Source organism: Hemiscyllium ocellatum, chromosome 43, assembly GCF_020745735.1.
Source record: "Hemiscyllium ocellatum isolate sHemOce1 chromosome 43, sHemOce1.pat.X.cur, whole genome shotgun sequence".
Taxonomy (NCBI): domain Eukaryota; kingdom Metazoa; phylum Chordata; class Chondrichthyes; order Orectolobiformes; family Hemiscylliidae; genus Hemiscyllium; species Hemiscyllium ocellatum.
In genome coordinates, this window is record NC_083443.1 from 23,039,889 (window position 1) to 23,066,031 (window position 26,143).

At 39.6% G+C, this 26,143-nt stretch overlaps 1 protein-coding gene across 10 annotated transcripts in view; it reads right to left on the minus strand.

The window, feature by feature from the left end:
• Positions 1-26,143, minus strand: part of dlg5a (discs, large homolog 5a (Drosophila)) — a 226,662-nt gene that overhangs the window by 49,468 nt on the left and 151,051 nt on the right. For all 10 annotated transcript variants that reach the window (XM_060853989.1, XM_060853990.1, XM_060853991.1 and 7 more), the window contains 7 exons: positions 19,852-19,984; positions 14,655-14,782; positions 14,334-14,509; positions 13,227-13,330; positions 12,278-12,370; positions 5,711-6,736; positions 1,659-1,842 (listed from right to left, as the gene is read on the minus strand). In XM_060853989.1, coding sequence (XP_060709972.1) covers positions 1,659-1,842; positions 5,711-6,736; positions 12,278-12,370; positions 13,227-13,330; positions 14,334-14,509; positions 14,655-14,782; positions 19,852-19,984 — 1,844 coding nt within the window. The remainder of the gene's footprint in view (positions 1-1,658; positions 1,843-5,710; positions 6,737-12,277; positions 12,371-13,226; positions 13,331-14,333; positions 14,510-14,654; positions 14,783-19,851; positions 19,985-26,143) is intronic.

Consider the following 26,143-nt stretch of genomic DNA (forward strand, 5'->3'; position numbering starts at 1 on the left):
TTAAACAAACATCTTCATTTGTACATTCTTCAATGAAAAATATGAAACAAACTAAAGTAGCAGAAGTGAACAATGTTCAAGAAAGCTAACGGCTTTTGTCAAGCTGTTATTCAATTAGAAAAATATAATTCCTACACAGAGACAGGAAGGTATCCAGTAAAAATTTAATACTTGACTGTCCGTCCATGGAAGATTGTTATATTGTACTTATTTATTCATATAAAACATCTTTCATGATTTTAAACATCTTTTCCAAATCCCCCTTTCTCCTCCCTACTCCTAGAATTGCCACCTAGAATTGAACTTTAGCTGAGGCCGAACCAGTGATTCATAAAGGCTTATCTTAACATGCTTGTATTTGTACTCTATGTCACTGTTTGTAGAGCCAAACATTTTGAACAACCTTATCCACATAGAGTTGTGGAATCAAGGTGTTGAGTCTGCACTCGTCAAAAACAACCACCTAACTATTCTGATCCAAGACACGCAAGTGTATATCGAGATACTTAAATGTTGATGGTTTCTGTCTCTACTACCCTGACAGGCAAAGTTCCGGATTCCCACGCCACTCTGGCCAAGAAAATGCTTCCTCGTTTGCCCTTTAAACCTCCTGGCTCTCACAAATCTAAGTCCATGTCACTGATCTCTCTATCAAAAGGAATAGGTTCACCCATTCTATGCCCTTCATAATTTTATACGTCTCAATCACATCCCCCTCACCCAGTCTCCTCTGCTCCAAGGAAAATAAGTCTATCCAATCTCTCCTCATGACTAAACTTCTCCAGCCCACGCAACATCTCCAACCACTGCAACCTCTCCAGTGCAATCACAACTCTCCTATCACATAAATTCCAGAACTGCACATAATACACAAGTTGTCGCCTAACTAACGTTTTTATGCAGCTCCAGTATCACCTCTTTGCTCTTAACCTCTACCTCGGCAAATAAAGACAAGTTCTTAACCACTTTATCTAACAGTCCCGCTATATTAAGTAACTGGTGGAAATGCATACCAAGGTCCATTTGATCCTTGGTGCTTCTCAGAATCCTTGCCTTGTCTGTCCTGCCAAAGCCACCTCACACATATATGGATTGAATTCCATTTGGACTGCCATTTTCAAAGACTTGTGTATCTCTCTGTCCTGCTCCTCCTTTCAAATTGTACAAATCAATTTATATTGTTTGTCCTGACTCTTCCTTTCAAAATGCAGCTGCAATAAATTTGTAATGATTGAGATTAACATTTGGAAGCTTTTTTATTTGGTCACTGTTTTAACTTACTACATATCAACTAGTACAGATGCAACATATATACAATCAAAACTAGTAATATTTAATTTATTTTGCACATTAATTAACTGAAATCAGCTGCATTTTGCATTTATACATTGTTATATTCAATTAGGCCGTATGTTGGAGTTTTGGCTTGCCAACAACATTTAGATTTAGCAGAGTAAATATATTAATTTACTGACGAACAATAACTCTCAAATGTCCAAAAGCTTTGATGACATTTTAAGTCATACTTTAAGAGCAACTGAAACAAGGATATGATTCAATTGCAAGAATTAAAACATTAGAAAGGGTTAAATCTGTATCTTACTCATATGTTTTACAATATAGCACCAAATGTCCTGAAAATTTCGTTATGAACTAACCTGCTGATGGTGGGCTATTATAGACTACTGGTACATAGCCACTACTGTGCCTATGAGCGCGTTTCGGTGCATTTTGGTGCCATTCGTGTAGTTCCAAAGAGAGGCGTTCTTCACTTGAATTGTACTTGAGAATAGGGGAGCAAGATGCATGACTCTCATAGTGCGATTGGGGGTCAATATTTTCCTGCAAATATAAACAGTGCCATTCAAATCATCTGTAGTATACAATTCTTCATGGAAAAACAAGAGGGCTTTCAGATTTTTTTCTGAACTTCCATCATGCTGAACTTTCCAGCACCTTGTCAGCTTTTCTGTAATGGCACCTTCATTATTTCATACCTCAAATCTCTCTAGGTACCATTGAAAAGGGAACATACTCCTGTCAATGCTTCCCTTCAACCAAGTATGTGAGTAGAGTTTGCTCAGAATTTCCCTTTTGCTTTATTTCCAAGTCTCTGAACTTTCTTCAACCTCCTGCCATTCTGGAGCTTAGTATGGTAACAACATTCCTCAAATCTTCCTCAAAATCATTTCCACTATACTTTTGGAACCTCTTCATTTTCATAAGCACTTTGCAGAGAATTAGAACATAGAACATTACAGTGCAGTATAGGCCCTTTGGCCCTTGATGTTGCATCGACCTGTGGAACCAATCTGAAGCCCATCTAACCTGCACTATTCCATTCTCATCCATATGCCTATCCAATGACCATTTAAATGCCCGTAAAGTTGGTGAGTCTACTACTGTTGCAGGCAGTGTGTTCCACGCTCCTTGCCTGAATATTTCCTGAGAAGTTTTCTACCTGCAACTTTAGTTAATTCTCACGTTGCATTTTTCCAATTCAATGCAATTAATAATTTGCTTCCTTTAATACAAATCCTGATAGCTGTCATTGTACATTTAAGTTGTTCTCGCTGACAATAGGTGAACAAAGAATGGCATCATGGCCAGCACAGACATGGTGGGCCAAAGGGCCTGTTCTATGTTCTATAAAGACACAGTGAACGATAAACTTAAAATTCCAGCTATTTCTCCCTCTCTACATCTGTTCCATTTAAAATACAATTTTTATATTGATTACCTGTGGTATCACTGACCAAACCAGCTGCATGAATGTATGACATTTATACAGTGTGAAGGAATAAAATTCAAACAAGAAGCAAATGTCAATGATTTTGCTCAAGTTCTTATGTTGCATGTAATGGTAGCTCTGAAAACAAGCTCTCTGGCTGCATTGCATTTTCCAGTTTACCAGAAGTCTCCTTCTGACTAAGGACATTTCCGAGAACTTGCTGAAAAAAAAAGCCACACTGTGATTTAAGAATAAATTACATGTTAACAAGATAATTTGAAAATTTTAAAACACATTCAACATTTGAAATGTATTTGGACAAACACATGGATAAGAAAGGTTTAGAAGGATATGGGCCAAGTGCAGGAAAATGGGGTTCGTGTTGATGGCATTTTGGTTGGCATAGACCAGTTTGGGTCAAAGAGCCTGTCTCTGTGCTGCAGAACTCTACGACACTGCTTGCACATGAGAAAGCAGGTACTGTCTCAAAATGTAGACAAATACACTTGAAATCAAGATGCCTTTTCCTAGGAGATGGGTTGCTATTCCAGGTGGGCTATTTATCTTGTAAAAGAGGTTTGCTTCAGAAATAGGTTATCACGATGCCAGCTTGTAGCATACTTTTGAGTGCAGAAATTGTTTCATGGATGACTGGACACGAATGAATTACCGTTGGGAATATTTTCAGCCTGAGATGCTCACTTTGCACAAATACATTTACTAAATTCAACACATATTCGATGTTCTTTTATTGCAAATGGTAAATCCTTAAATACTTCATTGCAATACATGGTGCTCATTTGCTGATGTCAGCACAAGACAAACTTTGTAAACAGGTCAAGTCAACCGCAACGAGTTTAATTCTGTATCCTGAAACATCATTGCCCATAATGCAGTGGTTAACTATATACTCTACAAAAAGCAAAACTTGGGTGCTCAGCTGGAAAAATGTCTGTGGCCAGAAAGCTTTATGGGATTCACCAAATCTTCTGCCACAATGTGGCCGGGTGGCACAGTGGCTCAGTAGTTAGCACTGCAGCCTCACAACACCAGGGACCTAGGTTCAATTCCACACTCAGAAACTTCCAATGTGGAGTTTGCACATTCCCCATGTGTGTGGGTTTCCTCCGGGTGCTTTGGTTTCCTTCCACAGTCAAAACATGTGCAGATTAGGTGGATTGGCCATGCTAAATAGCTCATACTGCCTAGGCATGTGCAGGCTAGATGGGTTAGCCATGAGGAGTGTGGGGTTACAGGGATAGTGTCTGGTTGGGATGCTCTTCAGAGGGTCAATGTTGACTCGATGGGCCAAATGGCCTGCTTCAATATTGCAGGAATTCTATGCATTTCAGCAGATTAAAGTTTAGTTTTCAGTCTACTTCTCTGTTTAGTTGTTTTTCTGCCATAAAATGGGAAGTTTCAGTATATTGCTTAGGACGATGTTTTGCTGCGAGGGTTCCTATTGTAAAAACGCATGTCAAACACGTTGCCCAAGTCTCACTTAAGTACCTATTGATAGAACTGTACACCAGCAAGGAATCAGCACTCTAAGGAAAGGTGATTGGGGGAGAAATTTAGCAAGAGAGATGAATTATTTTACATCCTGGTCAGATGATTAGCCCACTATTTTTTAATGTTCTCTTACAACATTAAATTCAAAATTTTCCTGGTAGCATTGTATTTGTAATGATCAGAAAGATGCAAGCTTCTTTATTTTGACTGGTTTCCACGCCTACTGGGCTAAGTTTCAAAATGACCTAACAAGGCACTGTTGTTGAGACCCTTTTTGTGTTTGCCACATAACATCAGATTGGAATTATCCATACACCATTTGATTACTTCAATTCTGATTCCATGTCCTCCAGTTGCTTCTGCATTTTTTCTGACTAAATTAAGCCAAACAGAGCACCTGGCTCTGGTTGGGAAAATCAATTCAAGAGTTGTCCAGATAGATAATAGAATGCATTATTTCTCGACACATATTGTAAACTACGCCTTTTCTCTGATGCAAAACTGGGCCAATTAGCCATGCGATTACTGAGATCCTGGCTGATCAGTGAGATAACTCCATAATCAAGGGTAGGTCTATTACAGGAATTATTCTATAGATAATAAATGCTCTCAAAATTCTGCCTGACAAAAACTGCCCTTCCATTAATAGGTTTGTCCAATGCAATCAGTAGGCAAACCTGGATGAGGTTCCTTTGTCTTTAACCATGTTGTCTCAAGTGAATTTTAATTAGTAACATTTATCAACTGATTAAGATTACTTACTTAGTTTTGTTAACTCTCTTTTCCCTCGCAATAACAGTAATACATTACCTGCATGGAACTCAATTACATTTCATGATTTGGTACATTTCATCACATTGATGACGACTCCACTCTTCTTAACTCTCATGAAGAAGCAGACAATAGTCAGTGCTAGGATTTTTATGGACAACCAATATACAGTAGACTCACAAGAAGTGTTTTTAGTTCTGCAGCTGTTTAAGGGAGAGTCATGGTTTAACTGTAATCATCACCAACTTCAAAGAACTCTCACCATCAACTCACCGTTACTATGTCAACTATACACATAATCAAGAGTTAAAAGCCTCATATCTGGTGCATGCCCACCAGCAATATGTCGGATAAGACTTTGCATCAATCCACATCCTCATCACACCAGTCAGTCATGTTTTATTTCAAAGCATGACAATCAGGCTTCTCTCAAATGGTTGGAGCTTGAGATTTACAAGCAGCTGCCAATCTATAGAAATATCACTTCAAGTCATGACTGCAGATCTTAGTCTCTGATTGATCTCTGGACATCGATTATCAAGCATCTTCCCACAGGAATTGCCTGAGGACAGCTTTAAAATGATAGTCGTAAATATATCTTTAACCTACACCACGTCAATAAAATTACTACCACCCATGATGATCTTAAAACGACGACAGAAATTTGTCATTCACAAATCAAATGTCATTGCTTACCTGAGGGGACGGTCCAGAGATAATCAAGGGAGCAAGTTTGCTTGGTCTTAAAACAGGAGCAGATTTTGGTCGCCGTCTGTTCACAGGTTCCTCCTCAACTCTCTGGTTACCTTCTGATTTCTCAGAAGTCCTTGAAGGTATTAAAGTAGTTCCCTCTAAGTACTGAGCAGGCTGATAGTGGCTAGCCTTCATATCATGAACTTCATATGTTGTCTCTTGTTTTATTCCAAGGGACACAGGGGATTTAGGCCCTGTGGGGCTAGTCGGAGGTGACCCACTATTTATTGTAGAGTCTGAAGTAGAGCTAGCTTGTTGTTTGTGCTTAAATTTGAATGAATCACTCCTTTTGGGTGGTGTTGGAGGTGTTGAACCAGATTCACTCTTTGATGACTGAAAAGAATGCGTCTGCTTTTGTGTTGGAGAGAGATAATCCATCTTTGGGGGAGTTTGTGGCCTTTTGAAGGTATCTGGATCGAAGATAGGCTTCCTTTGTTTTGGCAGTTTGAATATGGAGAGTTTTCCAGGTTCAGAAGGTGAAACATCCACCATTGTTTTTGGCCAGGTGCCACCACTGTGTTTAGAATTATGCCCATTTTCTGCGTCTGTCTCCACCACCACACAATCCGTAACTGTTGGGTCAAACGTGAAGCGTCTTTTATCATGTTCTGCAATCCCATAACCTTGATCAGGAAATAGCTCTGGGCTGAAAGGGCCAGGTTTGTGGTCTGAAAAATTGTGGCAAGTATGATCAGCTGTCCTATGTGTATTAGACTGCAAAGGACAGCTTGAAAATTGCTTATGTTCACAATAAGTGCCACCTTCATGATTGGCTCTATCATTTTTGCTGTCAAGTAAGCTCGAGTCTGTAGTGAAAATGTCAGTCTGTGTGGAACTGTTATGCTTCAAGTTTCGGGTATTAGGAACCTGTACTTCCGATTCATGAATCTTACAGTTTCCAGATTTCTCAGATTCCTTTAGTGTTTCAAGTATATTCTGTCCACTCCAAGAGGAACTCTGAGGAACCACCTTCAGAGACAGAAGAAAAGTACACACTGTAACTAATTCGCAAGGCTACTCAACTAGGACCTGTCTTTTGTAGCTTGTGCTCAAAAATATTGACTCAACAGTTACAAAGACTGCATCAGATTTTTGTGTAATTAGATTAAAAATCTAGTGCTTATCAAGACACTTATCATATCAATTGCAAACTTTACAAACATTGCTAGGGATAGATGGCCTAACAAATGGTAATATATCAAGTATGAAGTTTTATCATTTCTTAATTTTTCATACAGATCCCAGTGCATATTTTGCGTCCGTGAGTGTTAACACGATATATCCATCGAAAGTGGTGGACAATATCACTGATATTTCTCAACGTAATGAAAGGAATTACAGATACAGGGAGTTAAAAAAGCAATATTTAACAAATTTCTCTGAATAGCAGTAGTTGTGTTGAAGGAAATGGCATGAATGAACAATCTGGCAGCTGGAAGAACACAGAGCCAGGAGGTGGAGAAGTCAATTTTTTGGGTATTAACTCTCCTTCAGGACTAGATGTGGGGGTAGGGGGAGCTACAGATAAAAAGAGGTGGGTAGTGGGGTGGGAAGAGTAGCAGAATAGTGAGGTAGTGATAGGGAGACACAGGAATTGGGTACAATCTGGTTGGTCGATGGGAGGGATGAATCTGGTTGGTAGCTAGGAAGGAAGGATCGGTAGGTGGAATGGAAGGGGAGGAAGTGGGGCTGAAAAGGGAGGCGGAGTTGGGATAGAGTTGTGCATTTAACATGATAAATGTTAGCTTTGTAGTATCCGTCCAAAACAGTTTGAAAGTTCATCTCCAAATACACGTATAAACGTATTTAGATACTGTGAACCAGAAGAACAAATGGTTGAATTTGCACAGGTATTAAAACCATTTATGCTGGATTAAGGTAATTGCACTTGATCAATCTGCAAAACTTTCACTGAAAACTGCATCTGTCCAAAATAGTTGTACTTAATACATTGCAAATTGAGTCTCTGCAATTGATTTCTATAACAATTTAAAATGTTTAATTGTGAATTGTTTGTTAACTTCCATAGAGTGTGTGGAATGAATAGCGGGGATAGTAGTTTGAAATAATGTTATTCAAGTACAAAAGTCAAATTGAAGGAATTTCAACCTAAGCAGTTATCAGAATTACAATCAGTTCCTTTAGTTTTGATGAGGACTTCAGCTTATTTTTGGACAATTTAATGTATTTCTATACAATTTGCCTGTATATGTCTGCAAAGTCTGTCCATCTAACAAATTATGATGGAAATTGAAAAAACAGCAGATGCTGGAAATCAGAAATAAAATCAAAAACAGAAATTGCTGGAAAAACTCAACAGGTCTGGCAGCACCTATGGAGAGAAATCAAGAGTTAATGTTTTGGGTCCAGTGACTTTTCTTCAGAACTGATGGGAGCTAGGAAAAGGTTGATATTTATGCAGAAGATGGGGTGGAGGGAAGGTAAATGATAGGTGGAGACAGAGCCAAAGAGAGAGAAAAACAAATGGATAAACGAGAGAGTAGTTAAAGGTCAGGATGTGGAATGGTTAGTTGCTAATGGGGGCTGTTAGTAGCTGACATTGAGTTGTGTGGGGTAGCTGCCTATGTGATGACAAAAACCTGGTGTTTGAGGGTCTACTAAGGACATGGTTTCAAGCTCTAAAATTGCTGAAGTCAATAGTAAATCCAGAAGGCTGCAGAGTTCTGAAATGGAAAACAGAGTGCTATTCTTTTAGCTTTCGCTGAGCTTCCTTGGAGCACAGCAGCGAGCCTGACACAGAGATGTTGGCCACGAAACAGAGTGGTGTGTTTTTGCAGATAGAACATAGGTACTCTGCAAAGAGTCACCCAGTCTTAGCTTAATTTCCGCAATGTAGAGGGAACCACATTGTGAGCAGTGAATAAAGAGACTAGATTGAGTGAAGTGCAGGTAAAGAGTTGCTTCACCTGGAAGGTGCGCGCTGTGGAAATGTCACTGGACCTGAAACATTAACTCTGATTTCTCTCCAGAGCTTTTCCAACAGTGTCTGTTTCTGTTTTATATTTTAAATAGATAGATTATCAACCATATTTTCAAATAAGTTCTTCACACGCTGCAAAAGTACAGTTTGCATAGAACGTAGAAAAATACAGCGCAGTACAACAGTGTAGTTTCTCAGGAAACCACAAACGGAACAAATATGTGATGTTTTCTCATGTCATACTGCATGAAGCGACATGGTGATAGCTATTCACTTTGAATCAAAGCAGAACTAAAACTATTGCTCCAATGTCATACACTTTTCAGGGTGGTATCATGATGTGAGCAAGGCATATTCAAAGAACAAAGACAATCTTTAAATACAATATCTTTCTTAGATGTTTTACATTTTCTGCACATCTGGAAGCATTTTCAAGTCGTGCAGATTCAGGATGGGGAGCGTGCCAGAGCTGCTGTAACACCAGCACTGATTTGCCAAAGCGTCATGCGTGCTTACATGCTATATCTAACTCAACACAGTAATTTTTTTGAATCAGTGTTTCAGAATTCCATTACCTTACTAGCCTGACATCTCTCATAAACTGGAATATAATGCCTAGTATGTCTGGATTAAAGTTTAACAAACCCATGGTTTTTTGTTGGTGTCACAGTTCCGACACCGATGTCCCTTCCCTCCTAAACTAACTATAGTGTATAGTTAGTTAATTGTGCTCAGTTAATTGCAGAAATCTAAGAGATGTCAATTGCTTAGAAAGGTAAAGAAGCCTATTGCTGGATACCTCTACGATGATGAAATCCTTTTGTTCGGGCTGTTTTCTCTTTGAAGTTGTGAGGAGAAAGTTAGTTGGAAAATGATAATATTGAGGGAATGTGGTGTTACAGTGATTATTACATTCAACTTTGCCTAGAAACAAGGGCAGAGCCTCTTGTGATGTTTTCAATAGGTCACTCAGAAAAGTTGAGGGTTACCAAACAGTCATTCTCCAATAGTAAGTTGGAGGCAGTGAAGCTAACATTCCATGCTTTTAGGCTGCTGGCCTGGTATTTAGGTTAAGACAATGAAGGTCCATTCCAACATAAAGACCTTCTAGGAGCTAGTAGGCGAAGCTAACTATTTGGTTAGGGCTCAGGAAAAGCTCTGGGAACTGTGGGGCTCGGAAGAAGCCTCCGAGCCATTAATGCTCATTGCAGCTCAGAGTGGGGATAAAGAAAGCCCAAAAGGAATGTGTGCTTGATGCAGGTGAGAACGAATGGAGTTTGGAGAAGCCAGGAGTTGTACTAGATTGGTGAAGCCAGCTGTTGCAGACTAGCTAGAATTGGGCCTGTGAATAGGCAGTGAAGCGCAGTTCTAGGAAAGGCAAGCGAACTACCAGATGTGTTGAGCAAGTCCATGACAGAGCCACTTTTGAGACAATTCCAAAACTAGGCCCTCAAAAGAGGAGAACTGGAAACACTTGCAAAGACAACAGAAGTTTCAATGCGATTTAGAGACTTACATAGTCATTAATGCTTGGGAGATTGCTGCGAATTTCATTTGGATCTGTCTTAACCACATTTGCTGTTTAATTTATTATGTATGGCATTTGACTATTGTTTGTCTATTACTCATATTGTGTTAATTCTGATTCTTAAGAGTACAAATTGTATATACATTGTAAATTGTATAGCTATTCTGATTTGCATTACCGTTCAAGTTTGTATAGTAAACTTTATTTTGTTTTATTCAATATAGAGAAATCTTGTATCTTTATTCTCTTAGTAAGTACTTGGGATCTCTCATTTTGCCTATTTTAAAAAATATACTTTGGCCAGACGGCAACATAAAATTGGTGATCTGGTCCGGGATCATAACATTCCTGAAAATGGATTGAACAATCACTGTATTAAAGGAATCCTAAATGGATGGTCTATTCCCAAAGGAAATATAACAAATAGATAAGAAATCAGGGTTCTCTATTGTTTTCTCCGGAAAACTATTAAACTGAAGGTGTGATCTTGTGATCTAGTCTTGTGAATAGATCACCTCATACTAAAATGGAAGAAGGAAGAACGTAATGGTTATTGTAGCAGACAACTAAGGTGCTTGGGTTATGGAATTAGATGTCTCCCATTGTGTCTTTCTGCATCTAATTACAAATAACTGATGTGCTAAATGGGCACTTTAGCAGAGGAGATAAATTTGCTTGAGTTTCCTCATTACAAGGTACTAACAGCATTCCAAAACTAGAAGTAGAGAAGGTTCATTCGGTTGATTCTTGGTATGGAGGGATTCTTTTATCAGAAGAGGTTGAGTAGGTTGGGCTTGCACTCATTTGAATTTAGAAAAATGAGAGGCGACATTGAAACATCGAACATCCTTAGAGGGTTTAACAGGACAGATGTGGAGAGGTTGTTTCCCCCTTATGGACTGTCTGGAACCATGGGGCATAATCTCAGAGTAAGGATCACCTATCTAAGGCAGCAATGAGGATGAATTTCTTCTCTCAGAGAGTAGAGAAACTGTGGAATTCTATACCAAAGGCTAAGGAGTCTGGGTTGTTACATTTTAATCAGTAAGGGAATCGAAGGCAATTGCGTTAAGGCAGGAAGGTTGAGTTGAGGATCAACAGATCAGCCATGATCTCATTGAATGGCAGAACTACTTCTAAGTGTAATAGCTCTAACTGACCTTTTAACTGAATTCATTTTCTGTGCAGATCTAAGCTGTAAAGAATCCTTTTTAGGCAATCTGTTCATTGGATATGCCAGCATTTATTGCTTATATGTAATTGTCCTTAATAAGGTGGTGGTCAGCCACCCTCTTTAACACTGGCTGTCCATGGCTGGTTAGGTATACCCACATATCCATTATGGTTGTCAAAAATTGTACTTTGTTCAGAGGTACACTGCATCTTTACTCACTGAAAAAGAGGGGCTATTCAGGCAGTTACAGATGCAAGCTAGTTCCTAGACTTTCAATTTTATAGACTGAATTTAGAGATTCAGGTGGTCATCTTGTTCTAAAAAAAACATTCTACATTTTATAAAGAGTAATTTCTATTGCATTCTGAGAACACTTGAGATTTAAAATATCATTAACCAATTCTTTTAGCAACATTGAGCTGGTTTGATAGTTATTTCTGCAGAAGCATGCTATACAAGTGACTGAACCGAATCCAGGAAGGTCTCAAGTTGTGGTTGAATTGTTAAAATTTGGGATCTTGAATGCAACAACTTTATGGGAAACAACTTTAAATGAGTCATTATAATCAATGTCAAAATCAGAGCTTGGTAGCTGCACACATTTTTATTTGGAAGAAACAATGTTTAGATTGAAATACTGCAGGACTGCATATTTCTTGCTGAAATCACTTGCAACTTAGAATAGATTCAATGTTTTCAAGGCGTTATATATAGTTCTTAGGGCTAAAGGGACCAAAGGGTATGGGAAGAAAGAGAGAAAAGGGTACTGAGTTGGATTATCAAGTGATCACATTGAACAGAGCAGTAGTCTCCAAGATCTGAATGGCTTATTATTGCTCCTTTTCTCTACGTTTCTCTTAACCATACCTTCATCAGTGAAAGACTGACAGAATCCCTGCAATTTCGCAACAAAGCTTCACATTCTGTCAGTGACTTGTTTTCTAGTGCAATACCATTTATCTGTGAAAGAGAAAGACTAATTAGTAATCAAGCACATCAATACTAACTCTAAGAATTCAAGTGCAACTTTCACTATTTCATAAAAATTAAGTTAATAGGTTAATAGATTCGGCTTCTTTTTTCTTTATAATTAGTCTGCTTACCTCCACAAAATCCACATTGCATTAAGTCTCCTTTTAGCGTTTTCTTTACAATAAAGCTATGTTAGTTGTGTTTTGAATGAATTAATGGCATGTGTGCATCACTGGTTAGGCCAGCATTTATGGCCCATGCATAGGTGCCTTCGAGTTGAGTTGCCTTTGATGGTGACCTGCCTTCTTGAAACACTGCAATCCATTTGGCATAGGAACCCCCTACTGTGTTGTCCAGGAGTTTGACCTTGTGACACTGAAGAAATGGTGATGTAGTTTCCAATCAGCATGGTGAGAGGATGGAGCAGATTTTGCAGGTGGTGTTCCTATCAGATCTTTCTTTGCATTTCAATCACTCAAAGTCATTTCTGCTAATGCCTATTCTAAAACTGGTCTTACTATTGTGTGTCCTATAGTGCTTATCAATAATCACCCTACATTGACAAAATCCTGAGTATGAGAAATGTTCACACAAACCTTTCACTAATGCAAATGTTTCATATTACTTACCCAATAATTACCTGTCGCTGCAAGCATCTTCGTATGTCTTAACCTAATGTAAAGGGTGACTAGCTTCACTTGCTACCTTCTACAGTCGTGCTTAAGAAATCGGAAACTTAGGAACATGAGGGACACTGACTGGTACAGCATGTTGCACGCCAACAAGTTGCTTTGCTAGGGGGAAGATTTGCCATGTAGTTTAGTTGTAAATTCAGACTACTAACTGTAATCAGTCTGTCTCCCACCGTTAAGGATCCTTCTCTTGCAGCAGAACTGCCAGGAACAATAGTAGCTACATACACTCCAGTCTCCAAGCTGATTCCAATGTCTGCAAAAGATAGAAATACAAAATGGGTACAGCATAGGCTACTTACTCTACAAACATCAACACTTGTACTTTAAATACTGTCAAATATGGTTGACAAGAAAACTAATTTTCCCGCATACAAGAGGCCACTGAGCTCTATTTATCTTCATAGGTCATTAGGCAGATGCTATGTTGACTTATGGGCCTTGTAAAATAAAACTCAATGTTCTCATTTATTTCCCAGGATTGCAGGTTGTGAATCTAAAGATCTAGGTATACTGATTCAGTATTTCTCCAACAGCACTTCCCAACTTTTCAGTTCAAAAACTTCAAACCGAACAACGCAGCAAGTCAAAAATAGAAATGTAAACAGAACAGTTATAAAAGATTTTAAGACCAGATTGTCAAGTATCATGGTCCTGAAAAGGATTAGCACCTATAATTTTGCCGTAAGGTTTAGTTTGTTGGAAAAGTGTAATTGGAACATTAATTGTGTGCTATTAGATGTTTAAAGATTCTATAATATGGTAGGATTATATCATAACAGAACCTAAGTACTGAGACATGCAGGCTAAACATGTCCCTGTACAACAAGCTAATGGACTAAAACCCTTAGGTCTCACTTATACGGTGCATCCTCAATGCAGAAGTTTACAATTCCTAGATTCATCATATTTATTTCTCTTATAACAGAACTGTGGCTATAAATGAACATACCTTTGGTTTTCCTCATTATTAATTTCTGACTATTTAACGTGCCTCAAGGTCAATGACAAAAATCTGTCACCTTATTACAAAAGTAAATAACATGAATAACCCATTGGACATTACACAGCAGTGGAGATGCATCATGCGGCTGAACAAAATAATAGTTTCAAGTAATTTGTCATAAATTTCATTTGCATTTATTCCAATTACAGTAAGATCAGCTATCTGGATCAGCAGTTAATTAGCAACTGATGTGAATTAGTCTTCTGGAATTGGAAATTGAGTTGGATATACAGATGTTAAAATTTAAAATTACCTTTGTGACCCACAAGGTTGATATGAACTGGAGTTATCGCTCTGCCTCCCAGAGACTTTCTTCTTCGAACTATGATATTAATTACCCCTCCACCATTCAGTACAGCTTTAATGACATGCTTTCTGTCCTTGTTGGTAAGATCTACATCATTTATCCTGAGTAAGCAATCATTCACCCTAGAATAGAAATAAAGGTGCATGATAAACAAAATCGTGGAAGACGATTTTTGTATCATTTGAAAGAATCTTTCTGTTGGAAAATAATTTTCATACAAAATGATATCTTTCAGTTGCAGGAAAGTGAGAAATTAGCTAGTCTTACCTTAACCTTCCATCTGCAACACTTCCTTTATCTACCTTTATAACGAATATCCCAGAGTCTCCAGGTAGATAAGGCTCATCCGCCCCTCCTGCGACATCAAAACCTAATGCCTTCAAGTCCATGTCATCCTACATCAAAAAAACACTGCAGTTTACTCCACAGGATCTTGAGTTTACAACATCAGGATAAGCAATAGCAGATTCTTCAATATAAAGATTTGTCAAAGCACACAGAATACCTCCTTTACCAATATCGAATACAATGCATGTGTACACAGAGAACCAAATGACCCAAATGACACTGGCAGCTCTCATGTTGCGGGGTCGTGAAGTTTCTGTTGGAAATGTACTATAGGCTCTCTAACAATCCAAAGGAAATAGAAGAGCAGTTATGTGGGCAAATTTCAGAGAAGTGTAAAACTAATTGGGTAGTGATAGTAAGGGATTTCAAGTTATCCACTATTAACTGGGGTATAGTATGAAATGCTTCATGAGCGCAAAATTCTTAAAATGCATCCAGAAGAGCTTTCTCAATGTGTACATAAAAGGCCCAATAAGAAATGGGCAGTCCTTAATTTTAGGTAATAAAGTTAGGCAAGTGATTGAATTAGCACTGGGAAACATTTTACAGAAAAATGATCATAACTCTGTCAGAGCTGAAAATGTGTTGCTGGTTAAAACGCAGCAGGTCAGGCAGCATCCAAGGAGCAGGAAATTCGACGTTTCGGGCATAAGCCCTTCATCAGGAATGAGGAAAGTGTGTCCAGCAGGCTAAGATAAAAGGTAGGGAGGAGGGACTTGGGGGAGGGGCGATGGAGATGTGATAGGTGGAAGGAGGTCAAGGTGAGGGTGATAGGCCGGAGTGGGGTGGGAGGCGGAGAGGTCAGGAAGAAAATTGCAGGTTAGGAGGGCGGTGCTGAGTTCGAGGGAATCGACTGAGACAAGGTGGGGGGAGGGGAAATGAGGAAACTGGAGAAATCTGAGTTCATCCCTTGTGGTTGGAGGGTTCCCAGGCTCTGTCAGATTCAAGATTGTTATGGAAAAGAATAAGGTTGGGCCTGAAATCAAGGTTCTAAACCGGGGCAAAGCCAATTTTAATAAAATCAGGTATAGTTTGGCCAGAGTGGATTGGGAGAAGATACTTTCTAGGTAAATTTGTGATGGAGCAATGTGACACGTTCACAAAGGAAACAGGTAGCTTACAGGCCAACATGTTCCAATGCAGGTATAGGATTGGACAAACAAATCCATGAACCCTGGATATCAAGGACATACAAGACTGGATAAGGAGAACAAGACACGTTTATGGTCAATACAGTAGAAGGCCTAGAGGAATACAGAATATGCAAGGGGTAACTTAGAGTCATAGAAATTCACAGCATGGAAACAGACCCTTCGGTCCAACCCAACCATGCCAACTAGATATCCCAACCCAATCTAGTTCCCACTTGCCAGCACCCAGTCCAAATCCATCCAAACCCTTTCTTTTCATATACCCATTCAAATGTTGCAATTGTGCTAGCCTCCACCATTTCCTCTGGCAGCACATTCCATACACGTACCACCCACAGCGAGAAAAAGTTGCCCCTTAGGTCTCTTTTATATCTTTCCCCTCTTAGTCTAAACCTATGCCCTCTCGTTCTGGACTCCCCCACCCCAAGGAAAAGACTTTGTCAAAATATCCTATCCATGTCCTTTATGATTTAATAAACATCTATAAACTCACCCCTCAGCCTCCAACGCTCCAGGGAGAACAGCCCCAGCCTGTTCAGCCTCTCCTTATAGCTCAAATCCTTGAACCCTGGCAACATCCTTGTAAATCTTTTCTGAACCCTTTCAAGCTTCACAACATCCTTCCAATAGGAACGAGACCAGAATTGCATGGAATTTTCCAACAGTAGCCTAATCAATGTCCTGTACAGTCGTAACATGACCTCCCAACTCCTGTACTCAATACTCTGACTGATAAAGGAAAGCATACCAAACGCCTTCTCCATTACCCTATCTACCTGCAACTCCACTTTCAAGGAGCTATATGAATCTGCACTGCAAGGTCTCTTTGTTCAGCAACACTCCCTAGGACCTTACCATTAAGAACCATAAAGTCCTGCTAAGATTTGCTTTCCCAAAATGCATCACTTCGTATTTATCTGAATTAAACTCCATCTGCCACTTCTCAGCCCATTGGCCCATCTGATTAAGAGCCCATTGTAATTTGAGGTAACCTTCTTCACTGTCCGCAACACCTCCAATTTTGGTGTCATCTGCAAACTTACTAACTGTACCTCTTACTCTCCAAATCATTTATATAAATGACGAAAAGTAGTGGACCCAACACCAATCCTTGTAGTACTCCACTGGTTACAGGCCTCCAGTCTGAAAAACAACCCTCCACCACCACCCTCTGTCTTCTACCTTTGAGCCAGTTCTATACCCGAATGGCTGGTTCTCCCTGTATTCCGTGAGATCTAACCTTGCTAACCAGTCTCCCATGGGGAACCTTGTCGAACGCCTTATTGAAATCCATATAGATTACATCTACTGCTCTGCCGTCATCAATCCTCTTTGTTACTTCTTCAAAAAAACTCAATCGAGTCTGTGAGACATGATTCCCCACACACAAAGTCATTAAAAAGGAAATGAGGGCAAAAAGGGGACACGAAAGAATGACCAATAAAAGCAAATAAAAGCTTGGACAAAGGGTCAGTTAGACTCGAAACGTCAGCTCTTTTCTCTCCTTACAGATGCTGCCAGACCTGCTGAGATTTTCCAGCATTTTCTCTTTTGGTTGATGAAAAATGACAGGTAAATTAAAAGAAAATACAAGTACATCAAGGGTAGAATGCTTAGGGAAAGAAAATGATCCATTAAAGATGACAGTAACAGTTTGTACGTGGAGCAGGAGCACACAGATAAGGTTCTAATTGAATACTTTGGGTCAGTGTTCACTCATGAGAGGGACAATATGGGTACAAAAAACAAAGTAGTTAACAAAATTAGCATAGACAGAAAGGAAGTTCTGAGTGGTCTGGCAGGCTTAAAAGTAGATAAATCCCCAAGGCCAGATGCAACATACCCCAGGTTGATGGGTGAAGCAAAGGACAAAATAACAGGGGTACTGACAAATAATTTTCAACTGCTCTCTGGTCACAGGAGTGTTGACAGAGGACTGGAGGACAGCCAATGGGTTGCCAGTTATTCAAGAAAGGAGCAAGGTCCTTAGTGGTGGATTAAATACTGGAAGCAATTTCAAGGGACAAAATTAATCTGCATTTGGAGAAGCAGGAATTAATCAAAAACAGTCATCATTATTTAGTTAATTGTGCCTGACCAACTTGATTGAATTTTTCAAAGAAGTGACCAGGTGTGCAGATGAGGGCAATGCATTTGGTATAACCTACTCGTCCTACTTACATATACTCTGTAATTACATATAAAGCAATTCAAAACACAATAATCTATTATTCTCCTTTATCATGTAGAATGGTTATTACAAATTAAACTTTCATTTCTTCAAACAACGTTCACATTTAGAGTGATATTATGTCTCCCAAACCAAACTCAGATTCTAAGCTCTTTGAAGGTCCACAAAATGCAATTAATTATAATTTAGCATAAATTAATAAACCCAGAAGTGACATTTGAAGATGATGCAGTGAGAAAAAGTACAGAAAGTAAAAGCACCTCCCTCAGATACAGGGAACTCCATTTAAAGTTGATTTTTAAAAAAAAAATTCACTCATGGAGCATGTTTTTGGCTGGCCAGCATTCACTGCCGATCCCCAAATACCTTTACACTGAGCAGCCTGCTAGGCCATTTTAGAAGGTAGTTGAGAGTCAACCATATTGTAGAGGGTTCTGGAGTTACATAGACCGGACTGGGTAAGGATGGCAAATTTCCTTCCCTGAAGGGCATTAGAGAACCATATGATCTTTTCAGACAACCAATGGTTTCATTGTCATCAGTAGATTCCTCATTCCAAATCATTATTGAATTCAAATTCCACCATCTACTGCAAAGTGGTTTGACCCAGGCCCCCAGAACATTAGCTGAGTTTTTGAAATAATTGCCTTGCATTAATACCACTAGGCTATTGCATCCCCATTAACTTAAAGATTCGCTTCAAGTTGCCTTACTTTAACATTATCAATAAAATTGGGACAACATACTTGTTGACTGTTATGAGTACCATTTGCTTCTTACAAAGCTCTTGTATGACTTCCCACATTCAGTTGGCCCTGGCCTTCAACTTGCTCCTATCCCTGTTCCTCATTCTCTGCCTAAACCCCATTCCCATCCTTCAAAATCTTTTCTTTAAAGTTCTTAAATTTTAATGTCATGTCCTTTAAATCTTTCATATCAGCTTCCTCTGTTGCTTCATGGGTTCCAAATTTGAATTGCAGTCCTGGGCTTCACCTGGTGGCAGATATTGGGCAGTACAAGCAGTTCAACCTGTATTGACCAGTTTCTGCCACCAGATGGGGACAGTCAATTAAAATTTAATCCGGTGAATTTAAGATTTATTTATAGTCATTACAATTATATTGTATGTTTTCTACATTCTAAAATGTATTTTAATGTAAATGTTATTTTATTTAAGAATGTTGGCATTTAGAAATGAACACCATTTCAACATAATGTTTTAAAGTTGTTTTTTGCTGAGTAAAATCTGCAAGCATCTAACTAGTAGAAAGTGAAAATTAGGTTAGATTAGATTTCTTACAGTATGGAAACAGGCCCATCGGCCCAACAAGTTCACAACGACGCTCCAAAGAGTTAACCCACCCAGACCCATTCATCCCACACTCGCCCCCAAACTAACGGATCAGAGTTGAACAGTGTGGTGCTGGAAAAGCACAACCGGTCAGGCATCATCCGAGGAGCAGGGGAGTTGATGTTTTGAACAGAAGCTCTTCATTAGGAATGTTCCAAATCAGGAAAAATGTATGAGAGCAAAAAATGAGCACACGAATCTAACTAGCTTGAACATTGATTGCTGTAGAAATTAATCCTTTACTTTAAATTGCAAGTTTCAAGAACATAACCAAAACATTCAGCAAGGACTTCCACTCTGTTGCTAAAGGATGTACAGTTTCACTTTGCATAAAGTGCTACAATTCCATTGTTGGACTGATTTTTTTTTGAGAGCAAAGAAACAAAAACGTCACAGTGGTGAATGCCTGAGGTTCATACATACCCTGTCCTTTGCAAACTCAACTACTTCAGTCTCCCATTCAAGGGAATCAGTGTCAATGGCTGAATCATGCGAATTGTGAGCCATAAGCTGCCGAATCCGGGCCTCTTTCTCCAGCTGGTTTTCCATTTTCTCTCTTAAAAAGGGAAAAGTTTAAAAAAAAACTCATCACAGGTTCAATAAATTAAACTGGAATTAAAAATGTAATTAATCTTGTCACTGTTTCAGTTCTGTGTTGCAGATTTGTACATCTGATTTGGAACTTTCCTTTCAAATCATGATGTATGTAAAATAACTACAATTTCTGATGCCAAATACAATTAACCTCACTTGGAATGTGAACACTGGAAACAATGCAAGAGTTGAGAGCAGCAAGACATTGCAAACAGCATGCAGGTGAGTTTTGGGTTACCACTGTTATTCTGCGGATTAACTAAGTTCTGAGAAAAAGGATAGTGTGGTAGGACAGAAAAACAGGCGATCGAGTGGTGAATATTTTTCTTGTTTCTTCCAAAACTCAGGTAATTCATTAGTAATTGCAAGAAGCTACTGATAAGGTATATGAACATAACTTATAGTTAATGCACATTGCAAGTAAAGGACAATAAATTAAGTAACACATACAAAAGACTGCAGGACAAGTGTGGGAGCTGATGGATATCATCATAACCCAAGACAACAATAAGCATCTGCAGCTCAGGGGCTTCAGCTAAGGGTTGATGATTTGGAGGTTAAGTTGCAAACATTCTGATGCATCAGGGAAAGGAAAAGGTCCTTGAACACTGTTCCAGAAGGCAGTCCCACCCATGAGAGTAACATCTCCTGATTGTGCCTCTGGTCAAGAGAAAAGGGTGTACCTGCATGTGAGGAAAGGAGGGGACCAAGAAAGCATCTCAGACATTTCAATTTTCCAACATTCTCCAGCAAAATGGATGAGGCAATTGACTATGTCACTATGGTGTAAGCAGCCATTTAAATGGAGAATCAATAGAAATATAGTAGGAAACATTACAGTTTGGGGGTTAGACTTAATTCTCTGCAGTCAAGGACGTGTGGCCAGAAGGATGCATTGTCTACCTGGAGTCATTATTCATGGAGTATCAGAGCTGGTGAGGGCCCTCCTTTCGAAGTTGGAAAGATCCAGTTGCTGTGACCTATGAGAATATCAGTGACGTGGGTAGAAAGAGGTTCTGCTTAGATATTATGAGCAGACGGGGCTAAATTAAAAATAAATACCTTAAAAGGTAATAATCTCTAGATTGTTATCTGAACCATGAGAAAATTGGCACAATGTAAAAAGATTGAGAAAGATGAATGTCTCTCAGACTGATGTGGAAGAAATGGGTCTCATTCATGGGGCATTAGCATCAATACTGGGTAAGTGGGAGCTATATCATTAGATCAGACTTCACCTTAGCCACATTACAACTAGTGTTCCGGTGAGATAGATAATTAAGATAGTGGAGGTAAAAACAATGACTGCAGATGCTGGAAACCAGAGTCTGGATCAGTGGTGCTGGAAGAGCACAGCAGTTCAGGCAGCATCCAACGAGCAGCGAAACGTCGATTTCGCTGCTCGTTGGATGCTGCCTGAACTGCTGTGCTCTTCCAGCACCACTGATCCAGAATTAAGATAGTGGAGATGACTTTAAACTAAATGGTGTTGGTGGGGATCATGTGTACACAGATGTGGTCAATCAAATGGAGACAATGTGGCAACAGTACAGTATAACAATTTGGGTGACGACATGCAGAGCGTGACAGGTCAGGACAAAAATTAAAACTGAGGAATCTACAGCAGATCAGGCTCAGGACCTGAATGCACATAGCATTTGCAACAAGATTGATGAATAGGTAAACAGATATAAATAATGAAGGGCTGATGAAGGACTTTTATCCGAAACATCGATTTTCCTGCTCCTCGAATGCTGCCTGACCTGCTGTGCTTTTCCAGCACCACTCTAATCTAGATTCTGATCTCCACCATCTGCAGTCCTCACTTTCGCCTAGATATAAATAAATATCTGTGATCTGATAATCATCACAAAGACATGGTGGTAGGGTAATGAAGGCTGGGAACTAAATATAATTTGGTATTTAACATGTTGAACAGACAGGAAACTAGGAAAAGGTGGTGAGATAGTTCTTGAATGAAAGATTATTAGTAGCTCAGTAAAATAGTGAGAACTGTCCTCAGCTCAAAAGAACAAGAGTTAATATGGCTTGTGTAGAAATAAGAAATAAATTCACCTGCTAGGCACTAACAGTAATTACACTATAGGATAGGGTACCAGGGAAGACATATATGGGCAGGGAAGAAATAGACAATAATTATGTATATCTTTAATCTAGATGCAGATTGGGAAAATCAAGTTGGCAAATGAGTTGAAAGAGTGTACTGAGAATAATTTCTTAGAGCTGTATGTTCTAGAGTAAACTCGAGAGCAGATTATTCTTGGCCTGCGATGAACAATATGACATGATAATCAAATAATCCCACAATAATTCAGCCCCTAGGAAATGGCAATAATATAATGTCATGCGTGATTTGAAGGAGGTGAAATAGAAGTCAAAGACTAGTCTTTTCAACATAAATACAAGTAACTAGAAGGATGTGAAGACTGAGTCAACTAAATTTGACTGGAGAACTAGATTAAATAATCATTAGTAGTTGAATAAGGAAGTTAAGGATAATGTCTAATACAAGGAAACACTGTACAACAATGCAAAGATTAGTGGTAAATCAGAAAATTGGTCAGATTCTAAGGACTAGCAAAGAATAACTAAACAAAGAACAAGAGGAAGTAGAATATGAGATAAAGCTAGCTAGTAACTGAAAAGCAGACAGGACTGCTTTTTGTCATTTATATAAATGATTTGGATGTGAACGTACGAGGTATAGTTAGTAAGTTTGCAGATCACACCAAAATTGGAGATGTGGTGCACAGCAAAAAATTTCACATCAGAGGACAACAGGATCTTGACCAGATGGGCCAATGGGATGACGAGTGGCAGATGGAGCTTAATTTAGATAAATGCAAGGTGTTGCATTTGGGAAAAGCAAATCAGAGCAAGGCTTATACACTTAATGGTAAGACCCTGGGGAGTGTTGCTGAACAGAGACCTTGGAGTGCAGATTCATAGTTCCTTGACAGAAGAGTTGCATGCAGATAGGATAATGGAGGCGGCATTTGGTATGCTTTCTTTTCTTAATCAGACATTTGGGTATAGGAGTTGGGAGGGCATGTTGCGGTTGTACAGGGTGTCAGTTAGACCACTTTGGAAATATTGCATTTAATTCTGGTCTCCTTCCTATCGGAAGAATGTTGTGAAACTTGAGAGGGTTCAGAAAAGATTTACAAGGATGTTTCCAGGGTTGGAGGATTTGAGTGATAGGGAGAGGCTGAGTAGGCTGGGGCTGTTTTCCCTGGAGCGTTGGAGGCTGAGGGGTGACCTCATAGAAGTTTATAAAATGAGAGGCATGGATAGGGTAAACAGATAAGGTCTTTTCCTGGGGTGGGTGAGTCCAGAACTAGAGGGCATAGGTTTAGGGTGAGAAGGGCAAGATATGAAAACGACCCAAGGAGCAACTTTTTTTCACACAGAGGGTGGTGCATGTATGGAATGTGCTGCCAGAGGAAGTGGTGGAGGCTAGTACAATTACAAGATTTAGAAGGCATCTGGATGGGTATATGAATAGGAAAGGTTTAGAGGAATATGTGCCAGGTGCTTGGCAAATGAGACTAGATTAGGTTAGGATATCTGGTCGACATGGACGAGTTGGACCGAAGGGTCTGTTTCCAAGCTGTACACCTCGATGATTCTATGACTGAATATTTACATGGAAAACAGTGTTGCTTGAGTAAAGCTGTTGTTGATTCTCAAGAGTGATCTGGGGAATTGGTAAAGGAAAACAAGGAGACTGACGAGGCACTAAGCAGGAATTTTGAGCCAGTCTTCATTGTTGGAGACTTGTAAAACTTCCAAAAATCTTTGAAAATCAAACTGTGAAAGGATAGGAAATAAAATTTGTCATCACCAGGGTAAAATATAAGTTTTTTTTTATTTATTCGTGGGATGGTGGCATCACTGGCTGGCCAGCTTTCTTGCTCTTCCCCAGTTACCCTCAAGAGTGTGGTGGTGAGTTGCCTTCTTGAACCACTGCAGTCCACGTGCTATGGATTAGCCCACAATGCCATGAGGGATGGAACACCAGGATTTTGACCCAGTGGCAGTGAAGGAACAGCAATATATCTCCAAATTAGGATGGGTGTGGCTTGGAGAGGAACTTGAAGGTGGTATTCCCACGTATTTGCTTTTTTAAAAAATATATATTTATTGAAAAATGTTTACTTTTTTACAAACAAAAAAAAGCTATAAAAGTACAAAAATACAGAAAAGTAGAAATAATAGCGCATTATTATATTACAGTAATGTTAATAATAAATAATTTATTAATCTTTGAGATACAATTGTCTCTTTCTTAATCAACTTAACCCAAGTTAAAATAACTTCAAATTAAATAAAATAGTATTAAATTAAATTGCAATCCAATAAAATTAAATTACACTACATTACTCTACTCCACTCAGCACCTCCACTGAAGCGCCTGTCCACGGGAGCAACAGTGATTGTACCGTATTTACTAGGCACCCATCCCCCTCCACTGGGACATGCACAACCCTCATAGCTACATAAAGGCCCTAATCATTTCCGCTGATAGCTTCTTGTTTATGGAATTTAGAAATGGCTGCCATGTGTCATGAAATCGCTCTGTTCCATGGTGCAACCTACTCATCAAATAATCTTGGGAATGTGATCCATCACAAGTCTACGCAAGATCTGGAGGTTTTTCTGATGGCCAATTCATTAAAATGTTCTTCCTTGCACAGTGTGCAAGAATGTTAAATAACCTCTTTCCCATGCTCACCCAGAGAGGACAGATTCGGTAATCCCAAAAGGAAGGATACCGGATCCGTCTTTACTTCAATCCCCAGGATCCTCTCCAGCCCATTGACTATGGCACCCCAAAAGCAATGTGTGAGGGTGCAAATGCTGACTTTACATCCGGGACATTCCAGAGAAGGTCCTTTCTTAAACTTCGCTAACCTCTCTGGTGTCATATGGGCCCCGTGAAGGATCGTCAATTGCATAGCTTGCGCTTTATTGCAGATTGGACCTTTTTTTTTACATTTCCCACATATATCCTTTCATGTTTCTGATGAGATTTCTTCTCCTAACTCCCGATTCCAGATCCCATGGAGTCTCTCCATATTCCCCAAGGCACTCCCCCTCTGCAGATGGTGTCTGGTACTAACCGAGAGTGTTCCCATATTGGAGCACTCTTCTCTCTTGATCCGACTTGTAGGGGTTAGCCAAGAGCGTGGTCTTCTTCTGTATATAATCCCTAATCTGGAAGAACTGGAAATGGTCCCTATTAGAAATCCCATATTTCTGACTTACTTGGTTGAAAGACATCTCTTCCTCTAATAAATCTCCCAAACAGGAGATGCTCCAAGGCCAGAGACCATTGACCACGGTCTAAATCCTGAGGCTCCCACTAATGGGGTGAATGGCAAAGTCTTAAGTAAATCGCCCTTCCCCTGCCACATTGTCCTCCATGTTTTCACCGTATTTAAAATAATTGGGCTCTCAGTGATCAGCCACAAATCTCATCTTGCCCATAAATACTAAGTTGATGAGGGAACATCTCACCTGTGATGCCTCAATATCAAGACATATCGGTTAGGCAAAAGTGAGGACTGCTGATGCTGGAGATCAGAGTCAAGATTAGAGTGGTACTGGAAAAGCACAGCAGGTCAGGCAGCATCCGAGGAGCAGGAAAATCGACCTTTCCTGATGAAGGGCTTCTGCCTGAAATGTCGATTTTTTTGCTCCTTGGATGCTGCCCGACGTGCTGTGATTTTTCCAGCACCACTATAATCTTGACTCTGAGCAAGCCATACCGACCTATAGCTCTTACGGGCCCAGTCATCCATATACGACAACAGGGTGCCTATTTGGTATCTCTTCAAATCTGAGAGGTCCGCCAATGGCTCAATTACGAGGTAAATAGCAGCAGTGGAAGAGGACACCTGTCGGCTGCCTTTCCCCACACTGAAATTGCTCGCTTTGACACCATTCATGATAACTGCTGCTTTAGGGTGTCTAAAGAACACTGCCACCCACCTGGCGAAGGCCCCTCCACCCCCGACCAAAGTGATCTAGAACATCAAAGAGATATGACCAGCCCACCCAATCAAAAGCCTTCTCTGCATCCAGGGAGACCACCAAG